The sequence below is a fragment of the Phaseolus vulgaris genome, chromosome 3, assembly GCF_000499845.2.
Source record: "Phaseolus vulgaris cultivar G19833 chromosome 3, P. vulgaris v2.0, whole genome shotgun sequence".
Classification (NCBI taxonomy): Eukaryota; Viridiplantae; Streptophyta; class Magnoliopsida; order Fabales; family Fabaceae; genus Phaseolus; species Phaseolus vulgaris.
The window spans coordinates 41,750,361-41,771,741 of NC_023757.2; the positions used below are offsets into that span (position 1 = coordinate 41,750,361).

A 21,381-nucleotide genomic window follows, 5' to 3' on the forward strand; every position below is an offset into this window, starting at 1 on the left:
CACGCTACAATAAAACCATGAAATAAAAACCAATTTTTAGATAAAAAATAATTAGTTGCAATAGTAACTAAATTAGATATCATTTTAGAAACTAAAAAAAATTGGTTTCTAAATTAGTTTCTATTATTGTTAAATAGTTTCTAAACTAGTATCTAATTAGCAACCAATCTTTTAACTATCAATTATATAGTTTCTAAATTTGGTAACAAAAATCTTGGTTGCTAATTAGATATCCATTTAAAAACTATCTAACAATAATATAAACTAATTTAGAAACCAATCTTATTTTTAGTTTCTAAAATGGTCTCTAATTTAATTACTGTTGCAACTAATTATTTTGGTCTCTAAAAATTGATTTTTATTTTATAATTTTCTTATAATGACTGTAATTTACTTTCTATTTCATTATTTTCTTGTAGTGATTGTAATTTGCAATATACTACTTAGTAGGCAGTTTACTAATATTTCACAGTAGTTAAATATCTTATTATATAAAATAAGAGTATGTAATTTATGTCATAACATCTATTAAACATGTCGGGATTGGTCTCTTTATATTGTAAATTAGTTAAAAAAATATAGTAATATTTTTTACCCAATTAAAAATTTATTAATAATAGATAGTACAATTTATAAAACTAAAATTATGTCTTTTAACCGGAAGAATTGTTAAAAGTATTTGATTGACCATTAAAATAGCATTGTTGAATTTTTAATATTGAGATACTTAGTAGATATTTTTTGAAATTTGTATTAATAAAGGATCAAATTGAATAAAAAAAATTAATAGGACAAAAATGTAATTAATAATGATCATAATAATAATAATAATAATAATAATTATTAATAAAAATTGTGTCATATTACTAGTGTTAAGAAAAAAGAAGTTTGTTTTGTGTGAAATGGTTGAAAAGACTTAGAAAATAGTTTTAGAATAGAAGTGATATATTATTAACGTGAAAATAGTAATAAATAGGAAGACCACAAGTCTCATTTTAAAAAATCATCATCTCTTTAAACTTTTTTTTTTCTTCTATCTTCTCTCTAACTTTTTGAATCCCTACGTCATCAAACTGATTATCGGCGTTCATCATTGGATTCTTATAAGTGAATACTACAAGACTGCCTGATCAGATTAGATACAGTAAGTTCATTTTTGTTTCTTCTTCTTTTGAGTCAGTTTTGAACTTATTAACTTACCTTTGGTATAGGCATTTCATGTGGTGTATCTAACTTCAAGATTAGTTATGAGTCCTAGATCGTTAGATCTTTGATCAGGACTTTGTGATATAGGTTAAGCTACCCTTGGGCTTGTAGGATTTGAGCTTTTTGTAAAGGAAGCTGATTTTAATTTTCAATAGAACCAATCTCAAGTTTTCTTGCATAATTGTTTGTTGTTGAGTAAAGTAGTGCATTATTAAAAATGGTTGATTTTGTGTATTTTGTATAGTATATGTTGTTTTGATCTTAATGAGTTATCAATGGTATTTCATTTGAGATTGAAAGTGTTGAATGGTAGTATAATTTGACTTGAATTGCATTATGAATTCTACTTAAGTGTAAGACTGTATGTTATTGTTTTGTAGATATGAATGATTGGAAATTGGTTTAGAAATAATGAATATATATGTTGACAGAGTATCTCTATCATCTTAAGAAAAGAAGTATCATTTTAATGTTGTAAGTTTATAAAAATATAAGTTTTGAATGTAATTTTTGGTGAAAAATGTTAAGGAGATAAGTTGTTGGGAAACTTTCTACTGCATATCTCGCTCAAGCTAGTATGAGAGAGTGAGTTCCATACCTATTTTTGCTCAAGCGAAAAAATTCTCGCTCAAGCGAAAATAGGATGAAAAATAAGGTGTCCATTTTCGCTTGAGCGAGAATCCCGCGGTATTCTTGCTCAAGCGAAAATGGGGTGAATTTGGGGTGTTCTCGGATCCCTTTTCACTTAAGCGAGAGGATTTTCGTCATTTTTGCTGAAGCAAGATTATTTTCGCTCAAGTTAAAAAACTTAAATTTTAAGATTTGCTTCTATGTTTTTTGTTTTATTATTGTTTATTGTTTTTAACTATTTTCTATGTGAATTTTAATTATATAGTTAATTTGAAAATCCTTTAATTTTTATGTGTTTTATGTAAATTTTTGGGTTGTTTACTTTTAAGCTTTGATGTGATTAAATGGTGTGATTTTGAATAATGTAAGATGTGAAATATGAAATTATAATTGAGACATAGTATTTTCAGGAAAGAAAATATCGTATTGAGATTGTTAGGAGAGTGTATTGATTTATGAGTGCTCTGTGAAAGAGATGATTCTGATTCTACAGGTATAATGAAATAATATAGATGAAGTTATTAAGGTGATGAGAGTCGAAGGAGGTTCATATTGTTGAAGATGGATGAAGTCTCTTCTCTACCTAGTGTTAGTGTGTGTTTGATGTAGAAAATAGCTAGTTTGTTTTGAAGTTTGTAATAGGTTTAAATGATCTTGTATGTAGGCTTGTGGTTGTGTAAGGTTGCCTTTTGCTACTTGATCTATCCTAGATGCCTAACCAAGCCTAGATCAAGCACATGAAGTGGTTAAAAGTCTTTTCAAAAGCTTTTTAGAGTTTTCTCCTAAAATCAGGATACCACACAAAAATTAATCTGTTTCTCTGTAAAAGAACAGGTTTATTCTTTGGTCTGCTGAAAGGATTTTCGAAAGTTAGTTAGGGCACCAAAGGTACAACTCAGACAGTTATTTCAGTTAGCTGAGTTGGCAGTTTTCACAAAATAAATCTGTTAAGTTCAAAACTGAATCTGTTGTTTTCATAACAGCTTTTCAACTGTTTTTTGAAAAGAAGTTAGAAACTGTTTTCTATATAAAGAAAAGTCTCTCTCACATGAAAGGATGCTGAACAATTACGTTTTTGACAGAGATCAAACATTTTCTATGTGAGAAGAAGGATTGAAAGTTTTTTTAAAAGGTTTTCCAAAGGAATTTTCAAGTGTGCTTGTTCTAGGAAACCTTTGATCTTGGTGAAGGTGTTGGTGCAGTTCTGCAACAAATTGAACTACTGGTTTTGAGTTCTTGCATCTTCTTTTCAGGTGTAATATTTCCTTTATTCTGGTTTGTAAAGGTGTAAGTGTTAGTCACTCCTTGATAGGGTTTCTTGGAGTGCAAGGTGTGCTGAAATAGGGTTTTTCAGCATTGGTTGTATTGTTCTTGTAGTGTCCAAGAACTGCTGTGTGTATAAGTGATTGGTACTGTTTTTAGTGTATTCCACCTTGGGGTAAGGTGAAACTGGATGTAGCTCTGTATGAGTGAACCAATATAAAAACTTGCGTGCCTTTTCTTCTCATCCCTGCACTCATTTCTGGTTTTGCTTAATTCTGTCAAGAACTAAATCTGTTCTTTACCAATATAAAAACTTGCGTGCCTTTTCTTCTCATCCCTGCACTCATTTCTGGTTTTGCTTAATTCTGTCAAGAACTAAATCTGTTCTTTTGAAATTGAATCTATTAATTCTGGGTTTAAATAAAAATTGTTCTTCCTGATTTGTTAAAGCTCTCTGATCATAAACAAGGCAGTTGTATATGATGTTGTAACTGATCTGTGAACAAATAGTCTATTCATTAAAACCTGAGAAAGATTCATTCTCATTAAAACCTTGTGTTGAATGAATGTGATTGATTGCTTAGCATAGCTGTATTCTTCATACTCATAAAATCCAACTAAGTTATAACCCTCTGTTGATTACAATTTTAATTTGAACAAATTCAAATTGTATTAGACTGCTCTGAAGAATCAATCCGTTTCATGTAAAAACAATCTGTTCTTTTGCCTCTGATATACTGAAAATTGTGTGTTCTTGCGAAAATTTTATAAGCTCAATTCACCCCTCCCCTCTTGAACTTAGACTCTAATAGACCCAACACATATGACTTTGTTTGTGATTTGAAAAATAATCCGGCTTGACAGCTCATATGAATTAACCTTGTCATATGAGGTGATTTGATGTTGAGATTATATATTATGCGCATGGTTGTGTGGATTCACATCGAGTAGTATAACAGATGCAGGTATTTGAATGTTAATTTCAATACACGAGTCTTTCATAAGTATAGTCAAGTGTTTCTGTGTTAGTGGGTCAGTAAGTCTGACATGAGAAAGATTAACTATAAATTTGTATAGACACTTGATTTCTTTTTGAAATGTATGAGGATTGATGAATTTAAGCTTGTTAATTAAAGTTACATCTTATTAGAAGTTTTAAAAATGGCTAACTTACTTTGTTGTTTGTGTTGTGTTTGTTTTTTTTTTATGTGATGATTGTGTTTTTACACAAAAAAAGATTATGTTTAAGGTGATAGAACTTCACTCAGCGAAAGGAGCATTTGATGTTTTGTTTGTATATTTTGTTTTAACATATGTAAATATTTATTTTTGATAATAGAATGCAAGATGTAGTATTTAGATGTAATAAATAAGGATGTTACAACTGTGTTAAGCTCAATGAAGTTGAAGGCTTTGTGTTAAATTTGTAACATATTTTATGATGCAGCCAAAGGGGATAAGTGGTGTGTACACTTGATGAAACAATGAACTATACTTACAAAAAGGAAAAGGCTCAAAAGGAATAACCTCGTAGGCTTTTTGTCCCTCCAGAGTTTATCATCTCCAAAATTCTGGCTTGTCAGTCTGAGGATGATGATTGCTCCTAAAATTGTGAATTGGAAAAGTTTTTGACACTTTCTCCATCACAAAGAGTGCCTATAGCCTCCATGTTAACCATATATTTCAGGAATGGCATGGCCCACATAGTGAAGAATCTCATAATAGGTTGAAAGGACAAATGCATACTTGTGATATACCATTATTGCTGCACTCCCATCTTTTCTGCCATTATTCTTTTCGGCTTCTAGCAAATGGATATGGATACTCATTCATCCAAACCACCTTCTTTTCCTTCTGGATTCAGGGCTTCACAAACTATACTTTAACTATTAGTATTTGAACCACAAATACATTATCTCTTATCCTACTCTCCTGCTTCTAATTGTAGAAACAGTGATAGAGAGATCCCAACTTTTAGCTTTTGTGCAAATCACTCCAAATTTACCAATGCATTCACTTCCCTTTCATCAAAAGGTTTCAAAGGGGCTTAACTCGTTTATATATTAAGAAAAAACGTAACTAAATTAACTCATATATAGTTGACAAAAAAAGTACATCAATCTGTTTTAAACTACTTGTTTAGGAGCCAAACAAATATAATCCAACTCAGGGAAACCTAGCTTGATGGGTTAAGTTAGCTCAACTAAATTATAAAAAAATAGAAGAAAAAAGTACTACCTTTTATAAATCATTTAGAGAATTCAATCTTAAAAACCCAAATTAAGTGAATTAAAAATAAGAAGAGAAAGAGTTAGGTGAAGAAATTCAGCTCATAGTCACTTTGACCCAAAGTTAAGTAAACAACCTCATTTGAACTTTTTTACCAACCCAAACAATTAGTGACCAAATTAACTCAACTCGTATGACATGACACCTCTATCACCATAGAAAGTTACAATAATGCACTATATTGTTAAAATACTCTCCTCACCTTAAAATATCAGCATTCAATTTTTTGTTTTGAACAAGGTGTTTATCTCCATGACACAATCTATGGATAGTTCTTCAATTCCAACTTGTTCTGTTTAATTTCCAAAAGAGAAAGAAACTGAGGAGGTATATAGATAGAAATGAGTTCAGAAGCATAGAATACAAGGATGAATTTCTCACAGTTCTTGGCATCATGAAATTGTGGAGAAAACGTGGGAGGTAGAGTGATAACTAACAGGAAACAAGATCACATAAATTGACCTCACAAAACTCGAAACAGACGGCAGAGTAAAAAGGACATTAAAGTTGAACATGTGTAATCATTACATTATATTCTTCTCAGCAACACTAGAATGTAACTCTTTACAGTATAACTATGCAAATATATGATAAGCATATTCAAACTGTGTATGCTTGCTGAATTGTGTCTATGTCAAGTCCCTTCAATCTCACAACTGATTCTACATGACCTTTTAGTGTATGGAGTTCTCTCAACCTGCATACAATCACTAGGAAATAAATAACTGCGGTTTATAGAAAATAAATTTATCCATATAAGACTTTAGTATAAGTATTTATCCTAAAACAAAAAGATGAAATTCTTAACTCATATCTTAGGAGAATTAGTGGGAGTAGTTGTTGTTGTTTTGGTTATTGTTGTTCCACACTTCAAAACATTTTTTGCAGCTTATATTCAACTTGCATGGAGCATCTAAAGCTCCAAACTTTTGCAAATATTTTTAGATATAATTATGCAGTTGTATGCCTGCATTGCATATGGTATATATCCCCTTGAAATCGTGAATGCAATATTCTGATATTTATCCCCACCTTAATTCCTTAGAAATAAAAACAATTACCTTGCAATTTCAGCTCTCCTTTTAGCTTCTTCGGCCATTTGATTGAGTTCATTGACATGTGTGCGCTCATTGAACTTGCTGTCAGGTGGTTGTAATCCATGCAATGTTCTTTGCGCATGTGCCCATTGAAGTTCACGTTGTTCCTTCCCAAAGTCCTTTTGCCTTGTGAATGCAATCTACAAGACAGTGAAATCCATAAGCATAGAGCAAGAACTAAAACCAGCCTCGGGTTAATCACTCAATAAAACAAGCTCTGCTCACCCTTTGCTCAATGACAAGATCCCATGCCCTACCGCTGAGAGCATAGCGAATTAAAAATTTAATGATATCAAGTGGGATATAGAATATTATGTTATATAACCATATAACACCAGCCCAACCCCAACCTATTCCTTCAATTGCAGCAAAGCTCCAGTTAGCATATACTGCAATCAAAGTGGCAATCTGCACAAAACAACAAATCCATCACCAAACTTATTGCGATAAAAAAATGTACAGCAGAATTAAATGGTTTTGTGGCTTACCAGTTGAGCAACTATAAAAGCAACCACCAGCAATAAACCAGGACGCTCAACATATGACCAACCTCGTGATCGAGTTACAAATATAAGAGCCTGACTAATAGTGCTCACTTGAAGATAGATTGCAGACGCAAGTTTTCGAAAATCATGCTGAGCAGTTTTTTCAAGAGTTGAGACTCCAAAAACTTGCTGAAAATGAAAATATAGCAGACAAGATGAATAAATCAACTAGCCATCCAAAACAGCCAAACGAAGAATCTAGGTAGGTAATGAGTGAACATTGATTCAAATAAATAGGAAACATTAGATCATAACATTAATGAGTCCTAGCTAACATTGCTGCCATAAAGGGTGAAACAACGTTCACATATGTCACGATGAATTCAGATATGAAACTGAAATCATAGAAGACATACTGGGAAAAAATCTGTTTTGTATGCTGCCCAAAAGAATATGACTGTCATCATCGCCAAGTAACTTCCAAGCACAACACCAGTAGTAAATATCTCAGCTAGCTTCCAGCTATCTGGCAGAGGAGATGGTTTTACACGATCTTTAGAAATTGTCATAATAGTTCCTGCAATGTTAAATAAACATTAGTCACCAATAAAACTCAAGGTCACATACATTGAAGCATGATGCAGGAGATAGGCAACAGGAAAGAATGACAAAGAAAAGAAACAACGAACCATCATTTAGGATGGCGATAATAAGCACCATAAAGGGTGGAAAGTCAAACTTCCATATAAGAGCCAGCAACATGAAACCAAGCTGTAAGCATGTCAAACATGTAGAACATAGCAAAACAAAATTAGACCCATCTCATCGTTACATCATCCAAAATGGCATGCCAGGTAGAAAATTAAACCTGGAGTTGCAAAATGACCTACCACAATACGAATTGTAATTGAGACTGCATAAATCTGCATGATAGAAGTAATATTGATCAAATGTAAGTATAATAAACAGATTATGACAAGCGAGATGACCAAAACAAAAATATTTCCCAAACACTAATGTACGGTATAGAGGATCATAGCAGTAGAAGTAACAATGATATAGATGATTTAACAGGGGGAAGCTGTTGAGTAACAGTAATTAAATAGCTCACTGTATAATTTTTCATTCTCTGAAAGATAGCTCGGCTGGTCAAAACAGCACTAATAATAACACTTAGGCCCGGTTCTGTTAGAACAATATCAGATGCACTACGAGCTGCATCAGTAGCATCAGCGACAGCTATACCAATGTCTGCCTTCTTGAGAGCAGGTGCATCATTCACTCCATCACCAGTCATTCCACAAATATGTTTCCTAGCTTGCAAGCGTTTCACAATCTCATACTTGTGCTCTGACCAAATATACAAACCAACTAATATGAGCAAAGAATCATATAATACCAAATTACTACAATTACCAATTAACCTTCCATCCACCACATGTCAACAATAAGCAAACCAATAAATTGCAATGACAACACAGAAGCATACCAGGAAATACACCAGCAAATCCATCAGCCTTTTCTATTAGCTCATCAATTGGTAAGGCAGCAATGGATTCATCTTTGTCCTGTCCAAGCAAAGCTGATGAAGGATACATATTGGTACCCATTCCCAAGCGACGGCCTGTTTCCTTTCCTATAGCTAGCTGATCCCCTAATAGAAAAAGGAAGATACATAATTGAGTATTGGGAGGAGAAAACGGGGTTCATAATTTCATACAAGCATTATATTGTTGGCCATTTTCAGAAATAAAAACCTTTACTTTAAATGTACAAGTTAATTTCCAAAGATACCATACCATGGATTACAAATTCTTTCAGTACATAACAAAGATAATCAGATTGCGGTTTGTCAACCCATCTAAAGCAAAATCTTTCACCTACTTGTACGAATATGTAAATTTAAGTTCCATAATAACTCAGACCAATAATGTCCACAAAAAAAGAAAATAATTCTGATCAATAAGTAACAAGTTTGGTGAATAACAAGCAAGATAAATCAGGATTGTCAACATTCACGGGACTAAGATCACATCTGCTGCTTATATAATACAACAGCTTATTTCCAGTCCTTATTAAACTTGTTACATAGGCTATAAAGAATTATGATTTCATTATCATAACACAAGCAAAGCAAAGGTGTTCACTATGTTATGTTACAGACCTGTAATCATTTTGACATTTACTCCAAGGTTTAGTGCCCTCCGTATTGTTTCTGCACTATCATGCCTAGGTGGGTCAAAGAGAGACAGAAGGCCAACAAATTGCCATGGACCTCCAGCACTCTCTTTCCTTCCATCTGGAACTTCCTGTATAAAAAAATGAAGAAGCCTAAATTAACGTTTCCAACTTAAAACATTAGTATAAAAAGGCACCGATTGATTAAGCAATAAATTAATTACTTGGCATGCTACAGCAAGAGATCGTAAACCACGCTCTGCAAACTTGTCTATCACTGAATGAACTCTACGTTCAATCTCTGGCTTATTGTGTGCAAGATTCAGGATCTAAATATCATGAACAGATCACATCACAATGATAATACACAAGACCAACTGTTAATATAAAACTACACAAACAATGTTGCCAAATTACCTGTTCCGGTGCACCTTTGCTTACTCTACGCATTTTACCGTCATGATCAAGATAAGTCAATGCAGTCCGCTTATCAGTAGGATTGAAAGGAAGAAAATGTACTTCTTGTATACCAGCGCGTGCCTTAAGTGGCAGTAAGTTAAAAAAGAAAAAAGCTAGTCAGCTTGAATTTAGAAAGATGTGTCAATGTGCACGTTATAGTTGCAGGCTTGAAGCTAAAAAATATGCCTCAAGAGGAATGCAAGGGAATAATAAATGTATGAATATGACTAACCTCCTTTGGGTCAGCTAACATCCCAACTATGGCTGTATCAATTGCATCTTGATTCTCAAGCCTTGAAGCTCGGGCAGCCATCAAAATAACAGTATCTGGATCCACTCCTTTTGCAAAAACCTTGATTAAAATCAAAATTTATCAGAACAAGTGGATATCAAACACAAAAATAACCAACAAATAACACCATTCAGCCATTAATCATCCAACCTCAACTAGATTTTTGTCAACAGTAAGCTTATTTAGTGTCAGAGTCCCAGTCTTATCACTACAAAGCACATCCATGCCTGCCATTTCTTCAATGGCTGTCATCCTCTTTGTGATAGCCCCCTGCAGACATTATCTCCATTAGTTTTTACCTGCATATGTCCACCCAAACCCAAGGTGCTAAACCAAAAGAACCAGACTGACCTGCTGAGATAGCCTGTGAGAACCAATGGCCATGGTCACAGACAAAACTGTGGGCATGGCAATTGGAATTCCTCCGATCAGAAGTACAAGGAGGTTATCAATTCCAGGACGATAGGGTCTATCTTGGATGGGATACATAACAATAATCTCGATAACCATCCCAATTGCAATTGAACATATGCAAAAGTTCCCAATTGCAGTCAAGACCTGAAAAAGGAGCAAAAGAATATAACAATGAAATCTGAAATTCTATACAATTAATATCAGTAAGATTGCAAGGGAGGAGTGAAAAGTTACATTCTCTCATAAGTTACCTTTTGAAAGTGACCCACTTGATTTGTGGTATCAACAAGATGAGCAGCTTTCCCAAAGAATGTATGAACACCAGTAGCAATGACAACAGCTTCAATCTCTCCCTGTTTGCAGGTTGAACCAGAGTATACTCCATCACCAGGACCCTTTGTCACTGGAAGTGATTCACCTGTAAGTGCAGACTGAAAAGCACAAAACACAAAGGAAAAAGAGGATAATTGACCAATTAGGCATGTGGAGGATTCAAAGAACAAATAGTATGTGATAGATATTTAAAAATAATAATAAAAATAATAAACAAATAACCCACTTGATCAATTTTCAAAGGATCCCCTTCAAGAAGCCGAGCATCTGCTGGAATAATATCTCCGAGCTTGATGCTGATTATATCACCAGGAACTAGGACAGCAGCATCTTGCTCATTCCACCTACCATCTCTAAGAACCTTTACAAACACATTTATGAGAAAAGAAACTATAAAAGGAAAAAGAAAGACAAAATTCCTTTCAGATGCAAACTGGACCAATAAGAATATGGAATCCACACACCCAGGCAATATTGAGATAAAACAAAAGAAAGACAGAGTTGATACCTTCGCTTTTGGAGCGAGCCGAGCCATGAGAGCTGCTGCAGCATTACCAGCATTGTTCTCCTCGATGAAACTGATGGTTGAATTGATGACAAGCAATGTAATGATACCCACAAAGTCTTGCCAATCAGGAGCTTTCCCCTGCACAATTTTTCAAGGAACAAGTCCGAAGAATCAACCTACAAACTCATTCATTGCCAATATAAAGTCTCAAAAGCTAAGTTCACTCACCCCTCCATTTGCAAGCGCAATTGCCATTATAGCAGCAGCCTCCATAACCCATGATAGAGGATTCCACATAAATCCCAAAAACTTCAAAAATTTGCTCTCCTGAAAAGTACTCCAGAAGACAATTCACCATAAAAATTCAATTTTGGAAGTGTGATTTAATGAATGAAAAAAAAACAGAGAGAGAGAGAGTACTCTCTTCTCTTCAAGCTTGTTGTGACCAAAAATGGTAAGCCTCTCCTCAGCAGCTTCACTGCTGAGACCTTCCCTGCTACATCTCAGATTCTCCAAAACCTCCTCAATGGGTATGTTCTCCTGCATTCACAAAGTAAATAAAAATAAAGTCCCATCAGTGAAAAAAAAAAAGGCCAAGAAAGACTCAACAAGCAACAAAACAGAGATAGAGTGATTCAGATCTGTGTTAATGTTACCAAATCCACAGTTTCCTTCAACACAGCCTCCAGCACTTGGGACTTGTCCCCCATCCTGGGTTTCTTCTTCTTCTTCTCTGTGTATCTCTATAGCTACCAACTTTGCTCTCACTAGCAAAACCGTTCAGAAATCAAGAGTTAGCTTGCGTGCCTGAAGAAGTGCACCAACCGAAAGAGTTGGCACTAAGTACAAGTAAATAAAAAAAGTGTGCAAACTGCAAGAGCGTATGGTATGGTTATAGGTAGGAGTAGACAACCTAACTATGACCCCGAAGTTTGGGATCCAAGATTGAAACGATGTACAACAACAACTACTCTTCACAACACAGAAAAGCACAAACACAAACTCCTATGGATTGCATATGCATGTGAAAGAAACCATGTTAGAGTTGCAGCAGTATTAGTAGTACACACATACATTACATACTTAGAGCCACTTGCTAGGTAACATACTCACAGTCACATCTTTATTTATCTCTGCCTATCCTTCCCTTTACATTTTTTTCTTCTTCAAATTTTGCTTTTTGAATGAGATAATGTTTCAAGAAAATATAAAAGTTATCATAATTTCACCTTTTATTATGGACATAATGCCAAGCTACATTCCAAATATGAATAATTAAGATAAAATCTAAAATAAAATGCCAAAACTTATATCAATAATTTTTTTTTATGATAAAAATCCAGTAGAAGAGATAATGTCTCAGTCTTAATAAATGCAAATTTTTGTCTTGCTTCACATTATATTTGACATTGTATTTTTATATTGCTAAGTTATTTGTCTAAACTGTGATCTGTAGTTGTTCTTTTAATATAAATAGTTTTCAATAAATATGTGTTGTAAAAGTGTTTTTTTAAACATATCTGGGCTCAACAATTTTATAATTTTTATACAGTTTTATTGATGCGAAATGATAAGATTTTATAGATTTGGAGTTATCTTTGTGATTTAAATTATATTCTAAAACATTTTCATTTTTAAAAGAAACCAAAGCTCTTAATATTTAGTAACTAATATGCCTTGTTCTAAAATAATTATGGGTAAAGTTTTGATATAAAATTTTAAGAATATAAATGTTTTACTCTTAAAAACATTACTAATTTTCAAACTAGTTTTCATTATGTTACTGTTATGTCTCATTCTGTCTAGAATTTAATTAAATTGAGTAATGTACGGAGAAATAGCCTTTATAATAATTGTTTACAATATTATAATGGCCAATATTTATACTTATTGGATAAGATCTATATAAAAATTATTTCTAAATAAATGCAAGTGGATAAAAGTTCCTGAGTTGCATTATAACATTATAAGAGATGGGAAAATATATTTTGTCTCTTATAAAACAACATTGAAACATTAAAATGGCAGGCAAAGAAAAAATACAGGTGAATTAAATTGCATTTATAAATGGAACCATTTACTATTGCTATAAAAGGGGATTGGTGTGAAGAAAGAAGCATAATTGGAAGTGAATGGTTGTTCAACTAAAACTTGTATTTTGGAAAGATTTTAAAAAAAATATATCTAATCTGTTTTTTTATATTATGAATATTTATTGAAATGTTAGTGTAGATATAGGTAAAAGGTATAGAATCACTTCAAAATCTTCTATTTTAGGTTTTGTTTGTGTTTTTATCCTTTAATCATCATTGCATGTCATGGGAATCTTTCCTATTAGTGGTTTCAAGGTTATGACATGGTCCATGTAAGAAATATCATTATTTAATACTCATAAAAAATATTAAGAGTGGGTATGACAAATAAGTTAGCAAAATTAGTCCAAATTTTTTTAAGAAAATGTAATGCAAGTGCATTTCATTTGAAGAAACAGTAAAATGAAATTTCACCATTTAGAAGTGAGAGAATGTCATGCAAAGATGGACCATGTTTGCTGCAAAGCTTTTACATCACTAACAAAGTTATGAATTATAACTAAGTATCTTCTCATAAAAAATTAAGAAAAATATATACAAATAATATATAACAGTTTTATGGTAAATGTAATTACAAACTACAAATGTGATGTTTATATAATTATTAGCTTAAAAGTTACAAACTAGGTACTAATTATTTTTTGAACAAATCTTGGTACATATTGTTGAATTTAGGGAAGGTAGGGAAGGTGGAAGAGTCTTTCAGTCATCTGTTTTCCGTCTGCGACTTTTCTTAGCGTATTTGGGGTCTTGATTTTGAGTGGCTAGGCGTGTCGTTTGTTATTCACAAAGATCCTTTGGTAATTTTTCTACAATTCAGGTTAAGTCAGACTTCATATTTGGTGAATGACGTTTGGCGTGTAATTTGGGTTAGTGTTGTGAGTGAAATTTGGAAACATAGGAATTTTGTGATCTTCGATATGGGTGTGGTAGATGTGCTGGAAGTTTTCGTATTGGTACAGGTAAATGTTTGATCTTGGATTTATGCAAAGTCTCGTGGTGCTCCATTTACGTACTTTAACTGGAATTTTGAACCCCGTGATTTGTATGAGGTTGATTGTTTAATGTTTTCTAAATGTTTAGTTTAGTTTTTCCTTAGTTAATCTGGAAGTTGTCTCTAGGTCGAAGTAAGGTAAAGTTTTTGCTCTTTATGTATAAGGGTTGGACGGTTCCCATTTATTTATTTTTTATTGTGATAAAAAAATTTTATTAAATTCTATGTCTATATATGTATGTTATGGGAATATAAGGTATCCACCATCTTTTAGCAAAAGTAGTTCATCCATGACCTGAATCAAAAGATTTGTCCAATTTTTACTTGTAAAAAACAACAAGTGGAAACATTAAATGAGTATAATTTCTTTTAAGAACAATATAAGTTTTAGCATCACTTAATAAAGTAGTAGCATGGAAATGGACGTGTTTTGTGTTATTTGGTGCGGTGCGGCGCAGAAGAGAAGGTGGAGGCTGGACCAGTGGCCATTAAATCTATGCCAGCATAAGCACATGCACGCACTTACTATCAAAACTCATCTCTCTTACTTTTCTTTCTCATATATAATGTATAATTGTATAGGATGTAGACACTATATATTCTTGTTTTTAGTTGTGTTTTTTCTTTTTATTTTTATATTAAGACGTATTTTATTATTGTATAATATGTTTATTTATAAATTTTGTAATAACTTTTATTATTGATAGAGTATTTAATGTATATTAAAACTTGAATAAAATGATATGATTTATCGTGTATTATTTTTTTATGTATTTATTCTGATTGGTTGAGTGATTGCTTATCCGGTCTCAACCGATATAAAATGTAAATTGTAATATAAAAAATCAAAATATATTTTTAGTTTTTTCTCATATTCATTGATTAATATATTTTATTTTAAAAATAAATTAACAAAAAAGTTAAAAGAAAATGAAATACGCAAATTAGAGATCAAAAAATATGAGAAAACATTTAAATAAAAATAAAATATATTCTTAATATTTAATATAATAAAAAATGTAATTGAAATTCAAAAGTAAGTGAATGTTAGAAAATAGTTTTAGTTAAAGTATCTTAATAAAAGAAACAAGTGAGACAGCTTGGAATGGCTTGTTGATTCAACTTGCCGTGTCAAATAAAAAGATTGAAAGTGATTTGCGACGGTGTCCATATTCCTTTCGCTTTCCCCTACCATATGCAATTTTTTTTTCTTTTTAATTATTTATTTTTAAGCTTTATTTATATCAGAGAAGTAATTGATTCAAAAATTAAAAATTATCATTTTAATAATTAAAATTACTTATTTTAAATTTATTTATTTTAAACAAGACATGCTGCTTAAACATTACTTTTCAACCAACCAAATGTAAGATAAAAAAATATTTTATTTCAGATTATATATTTTTATCTTTTAAAAAGTACACGTATAAGTAAGAAAAAAAAGAGGAGAAAATGGGTCTATCGACAATAAAAAATTGAATAATATAAATTATTAGATGTGATATTTATGTCGCTCCCAATATCACTTTTTGTTTTTAATCAATGAGACTGTTAATATGGAATTTCTATTCAAATGAATTATCAAATGAAAATAACTTTATCATCATATAAGTTTTACAACATGTATTCTCAACCCATTGAAGAAGAGATGTGGAGAGTGATAAAGACAAGAGGAGAAAGGAATGAAGAGAAAAAGAATGCATCTCCTCTTCCATGGAAACAAAGATAACCTTATCCAGATGGGAGGCAATGAGCCACCATAGATTGTTGAAAATGAAACTATGGAAAAGTTATAATACTACACATTGCCTTAGTCCAAATTGGTGACTCAACATACCAAGCAACTTTGCACTAAAATACACTTTTTATAACTAAAATATCTAAAAGTTTGAGCCATTGATGGTTGTTTGTGTTGGTTCCTCTTCACACCAGCCATGGGCTTCAACCATTTTTTCACTTCCAAAATGCACAACCACAGAACACGTGAACCAACTCCATGCACGAATCATTACAACAGGATTCATAAAAAACCCTGCTTTTACCACCAGACTCGTTCTCTCTTTCATTTCCTCACCCCATGAGCCTCTTGTCGAGTTTGCTCGATACGTCTTCTTCAAGCACCATGCTTTTCGTCACCCCCAAGATGACCCTTTTCTCTGGAATGCTGTTATCAGGTCCCACTCTCATGGGTGTGACCCCAGAGGGGCCCTGGTCCTAATCCGCTTGATGCTCGAAAATGGGGTGTGCCTGGATGCGTACACGTTTTCCCTGACTATGAAGGCTTGTGGGAAAGTGGGTTTGGTGAGAGAGGGAATGCAGGTTTGTGGGTTGCTCTGGAAAATGAATTTTGGGACTGATGTGTTTTTGCAGAATTGTTTGATCGGGTTGTTTGTGAGATGCGGGTGTGTTGAACTTGCACGGCAGGTGTTTGACAGAATGCCTGACCGGGATATTGTTTCGTATAACTCGATGATTGGTGGGTATGTGAAATTTGGGAAGGTTGAGCAGGCGCGTGATTTGTTTGATGGTATGGAGGAGAGAAATTTGATTACTTGGAATTCGATGATTGGAGGGTATGTGATGTGGGAAGAGGGTCTGGGGTTTGCTTGGAGTTTGTTTGTTAAAATGCCGGAGAGGGACTTGGTATCGTGGAACACGATGATTGGTGGTTGTGTGAAGCATGGGAGGGTGGAGGATGCTCGGAGGTTGTTTGATGAGATGCCAGAAAGGGATTTGGTGAGTTGGGTTACCATGATAGACGGTTATGCGAAATCGGGTGATGTTCTTGCTGCCAGGCGGTTGTTCGATGAAATGCCAAGGAGAGATGTTATTTCTTGTAATTCAATGATGGCTGGATATGTTCAGAATGGTTATTGCGTTGAGGCTTTGAAAATATTTCATGATATGAAAAGGGCAGGGAATGTGTTTCCTGATGATACTACGTTGTTGATTGTTCTTACAGCGTTTGCCCAATTAGGACACGTGGAAGATGGAGTTGTGATACACCATTATTTGATGAAGAAGGGATACTCTCTGAATGGTAAGCTTGGTGTTGCTCTAATTGACATGTATTCAAAATGTGGTAGCATTGAGGATGCGATCTCAGTGTTTGAGAATGTTGAGCAAAAATGTGTTGATCATTGGAATGCTTTGATCGGTGGCTTGGCTATTCATGGAATGGGTGAGATGGCTTTTGATTTTCTCATGGAGATGGGAAGGGTTTCAGTTATTCCTGATGATATAACATTCATTGGAGTGTTGAGTGCTTGTAGGCATGCTGGCTTGTTGAAGGAGGGAATGATATGTTTTGAGATCATGCAAAAAGTGTACAAGTTGGAACCTAAAGTGCAACACTATGGATGCATGGTGGATATGCTTAGCCGAGCAGGGCATGTTGAAGAAGCCAGGAAACTCATTGAGGAGATGCCGGTTGAACCCAATGATGTGATATGGAAGGCTTTACTTAGTTCTTGCCAAATTTATGAAAACTTCTCTATGGGAAAGCCTATAGCTCAGCATTTGACTCAGCTATATTCATGCAGTCCAGGTTCCTATGTGCTCCTGTCTAATATTTATGCCAGTTTGGGCATGTGGGACAATGTAAAGAGGGTTAGGACTGAAATGAAAGAAAGACATTTAAAGAAAATTCCAGGTTGTAGTTGGATTGAACTGGGGGGTACTGTTCACCACTTCTCTGTAAAAGATAGGACACACCCTCAGGTTACTGAGATTTATTCTTTGTTAAGTAGTTTGTAAATTCCTATTTTGAAGCTCATCCATGATATATTGTTTGAGGTGGAAACTCGTGCAATGTGAATGAAAAAACAACTTGAATATAAGGTATTTATTAACATTGACGTCTAAACAAATCTATTAGTGATCATACACCGTATTAAATTGGAATTTCTTTTTATAATTATACAACTTGAATATGAAATCTTAAGTTTTTATAAGTTAGCTTCGAAAACTGGAAAATGGTGGACCAGGGAGAACAGAAGGTTAGAGTATGAGAGTAGTGTTACTGTTTGATTTATTTGTAAAACAAAACTACTTTTTAAGGGAATCAAAACAAACATCCGAAATGTGATTCCGACCATTTTGTTTTTCTCTTAGGATGAGAGATTGTGAAAGCGATTTATAAAATAATTCCCAATGACATACTTCATATGAATAATAATTATCAAAATTTCCTGTTAAATATTAACTTGCAGATGTTCTTTTTTGGACTAATCACATTTTATCCAAACTCAATGTCTTTTTATTTCCTGCTTTACTGAACATCTGTTAATTTATATTTATTGACAGATGCATTATTTCGGTTACCATCTTATTTAATTTATCGAAAATCGGAAATACTATATATATTTTGTATTGTGATAATTTAATAATATTTTTCAATGTCATTCGTATTAGAGATTTTAAGAATAAATTCAGAATATCATTAATAGTGAATATAGAAAATTGGAACCTTAACAGAGATACTTAATTAGAATTTGTACTTTATAAATATTGGATTCTTATTTTATAATAAAAATTATAAAAACTCACTTATCATAAATCATCTCATTTTATTTGACTTTTCTACTTTTTTTAATAATTTATTTTAAATAAATTATTTTATCTTCTAATAGAATTCTAACTTGAAAAATCTGATGTGAAATATGGTTATAAGTTTCAAATTTCCCTTACAATTTTATTTTTTTTGTATTTTAGTTTGAAATACTTGAAGTTTTGAGGATTATTTATTGAATTGTGAGAGAACACTGGTTATATAATTGAGCACTTTAAAGTCATGGACATTTTTTCATTGTATAAAGGTTGCAAAATATATTGAGAATAATGGATTGATATGAAATTGAGGTTATAAATAGATGAATTTTTGTTTGATTTGTGTATTAAGTATTGACATCTATAATTTAACTGGTTAATCTTTTAAGGAGGGTTTCAATTGATCTTGTGATATTTGATTAAGTTTTTAAGAGTTTTGTTTGATTTTAGTTTTTTTTTTCCTATTTTTTTGAGATACATTTAATTTATAAATTAGATAAACTATTTGAATTATAATTTAATTTGATTTTAAATATAGAATGATTATTGAATGTTATTAATATTGGAATTGTTGAATTTGTGCCTTAATAAGTTAGGTTGATTTTGATTAAGGAAACACTATGAAAAATATTATTGGTAAAAAATTTGAAATCTATACAAGTGGAAGAATGTTTTAAAATATGAAGATTTTATGTGATTTTTTGGAATTGTAACTTGGTTTTGATCTCATTAAGCTTTCCTTAACAAATGTTGTTTTAACATTTTATTTAATCATTGTAATATGATGATGACAATCGGATAAATAAATAAATAAGGCCTAAAGAGTGTGAACTCCAATAACTTAAATGCAATGTGTAATTTTCTTTTTTTATATTAAACTATGCACTTGGTTGAGTCCAAGGTGTATGACTTCTAACAAATTCTTTAAAATTAAAATTGTGATGTTATTTCTATTGTTTATTGAATGCTTTTGATTGAAAAATTTGAAAATAAATTTTACATCCGATTATAATGTCTTTGATATTGTGAAATCCAATTTTTTATTTGTTTTCCATATTCCAACAAATGAGAATTTGTCCAACAAATCTTTACTTAAGAATAGAGCTAATTTTTTATTTAGATTTGTTGAGGAAACTATACTTTACGAAAGAAATTTGTTGATTATATGTAATATTTTAAATATATTATTTGTTTATAGTTGGGAATGTTTATGTATATATGATTATGTTGAATTAACCAACTTGTATGAATGTAATTATTTGAAGGTGAAATATTTGATATTCTTGAGTTTGCATTTGAATAATTATCATCATTATTAAATAAATGAAAAGTAAGAAAAATCTGTCAAACTCAACTCCAAATATGCAAAGTATTAGAACATTCAAAAAATAAATATTGAATAGATTCTTCATATTTTTTCACAAAGAGTACACATATAACATATATGCAAACTTTTATTCTAAATATATTAATTTGTAGGAGGTCACCCATGAAAAACTTTCCAGAAAAATTTTGGAAGACTGAATAAATGAAATCAAATGAATTTACCCTAACCATGAAACTCCTAATTTATATCTATTATAGATTTTTTATTCAAATCTACCAACCTTTTCTTAATTCAACTAATCTACTTAAGAAAATATTTAAGGGAATAATTTAATAAATCTCAAAATGAAAGAAACTCTAAGCAACTAAAACTTGAAATGAAAGAGATTGATGTGATTTACCTAACTTATCTGGATGAATATATATACTTTATTTATAGTTTGTCCATAAAACTTCTCATTTGAGCGACACTAGTAAAGAAGAACAAACTTTGTAAATGAAGTTTTTTATACTAATTTAACTAAAGAAACTACTTTTACAATTAACAAAATTTCCTCCATATAATACTCAAATCAACTTATTTTAATTTAAGTAAATTCAAAACAAACAACCTATTAAAACAAAATATCCAGAAATCAAACTCATACATCAAATATAAAATATAAATAAAAAAAAAACATCCTTTAACCCGATTCAAACTAGTAAAATCCAACAATATTCATAGGTGTACATAAAGCTAATAAAATCCTCAACCACACATATATAAATTCAATATTATCATCACAAAATCCTTGCCAATTATATACTTTCTCATATCATTATCAAAACCCAATAATTGAAATCTCAATTAACAACACCACAATTAAATTCACAAGTGTCTATCATAAGATTTAAGCTATTCTAGATTTCATTCTTACCATTTTCAATATTTTATAAAGTAGTAAATCAAATTAGTTTCCCTTACTTTCCTAAACTTTTCAAAGAATTTATCTCAAAGCTTAGAAAAGTTAGTAAAGTCCTAACTTATCCGTAGGAAATTGACTCTTAAACCAAAACATATAAATATGAATGTAGATGCAATAGATTCATGTATTCGACTCATATCTCATATGCAGTAAGAAAAGCCAATTAAATATAAAACCATGAAACTTAAGATCTAAGGGAAAGAAAAATCTTAATATTTTTTTATTTAGTTACATTATCCTACATTTTGTCACTTTCTAGTCTATATGATTTAATATTAAAAAAAAAAACTCATAAACCGAG

General features: G+C 31.8%; 2 protein-coding genes across 6 annotated transcripts; one reads left to right on the forward strand and one right to left on the reverse strand.

The window, feature by feature from the left end:
• Window positions 1–5,698: 5,698 nt before the first annotated feature.
• Window positions 5,699–12,365, reverse strand: LOC137807803 (ATPase 11, plasma membrane-type-like). 5 transcript variants are annotated; one of them, XM_068608607.1, is made up of 22 exons: window positions 12,268–12,365; window positions 11,811–11,921; window positions 11,575–11,694; window positions 11,383–11,481; window positions 11,155–11,292; window positions 10,873–11,007; window positions 10,565–10,744; window positions 10,251–10,457; window positions 10,050–10,169; window positions 9,840–9,959; window positions 9,566–9,688; window positions 9,373–9,477; window positions 9,135–9,279; window positions 8,460–8,624; window positions 8,082–8,320; window positions 7,861–7,893; window positions 7,660–7,741; window positions 7,387–7,547; window positions 6,974–7,159; window positions 6,711–6,893; window positions 6,450–6,625; window positions 5,699–6,085 (listed from the first exon to the last, which is right to left on the reverse strand). In XM_068608607.1, the coding sequence occupies exons 2-22, from the start codon at window positions 11,862–11,864 to the stop codon at window positions 5,989–5,991; spliced, it is 2,868 nt and encodes a 955-aa protein (XP_068464708.1). In that variant the 5' UTR covers window positions 11,865–11,921; window positions 12,268–12,365; the 3' UTR covers window positions 5,699–5,988. The 5 variants fall into 5 exon arrangements, with proteins under 5 accessions (XP_068464708.1, XP_068464710.1, XP_068464709.1 ...); XM_068608609.1 differs by having other exon boundaries at window positions 12,264–12,357; XM_068608608.1 differs by having other exon boundaries at window positions 12,238–12,353.
• A 3,426-nt stretch (window positions 12,366–15,791) lies between these two features.
• On the forward strand, window positions 15,792–18,092 carry LOC137807804 (pentatricopeptide repeat-containing protein At2g45350, chloroplastic). The gene has a single exon (XM_068608610.1). It carries the CDS (start codon window positions 16,141–16,143, stop codon window positions 17,995–17,997), a length of 1,857 nt encoding a protein of 618 aa, XP_068464711.1. The 5' UTR covers window positions 15,792–16,140; the 3' UTR covers window positions 17,998–18,092.
• The last annotated feature ends 3,289 nt before the right edge of the window (window positions 18,093–21,381 follow it).

What these genes read in the sequence shown, in the direction of transcription:
- LOC137807804 (XM_068608610.1), top strand. Translation starts at nt 16,141, where the DNA reads ATGGTTGTTTGTGTTGGTTCCTCTTCACACCAGCCATGGGCTTCAACC.
- LOC137807803 (XM_068608607.1), bottom strand. Translation starts at nt 11,864, where the DNA reads ATGGGGGACAAGTCCCAAGTGCTGGAGGCTGTGTTGAAGGAAACTGTG. An exon ending in CAATTACAATTCGTATTGTG is followed by an intron (nt 7,742 to 7,860) that starts GTAGGTCATTTT and finishes ACATGCTTACAG; the next exon opens with CTTGGTTTCATGTTGCTGGC. An exon ending in TATCGCCATCCTAAATGATG is followed by an intron (nt 7,548 to 7,659) that starts GTTCGTTGTTTC and finishes TTAACATTGCAG; the next exon opens with GAACTATTATGACAATTTCT.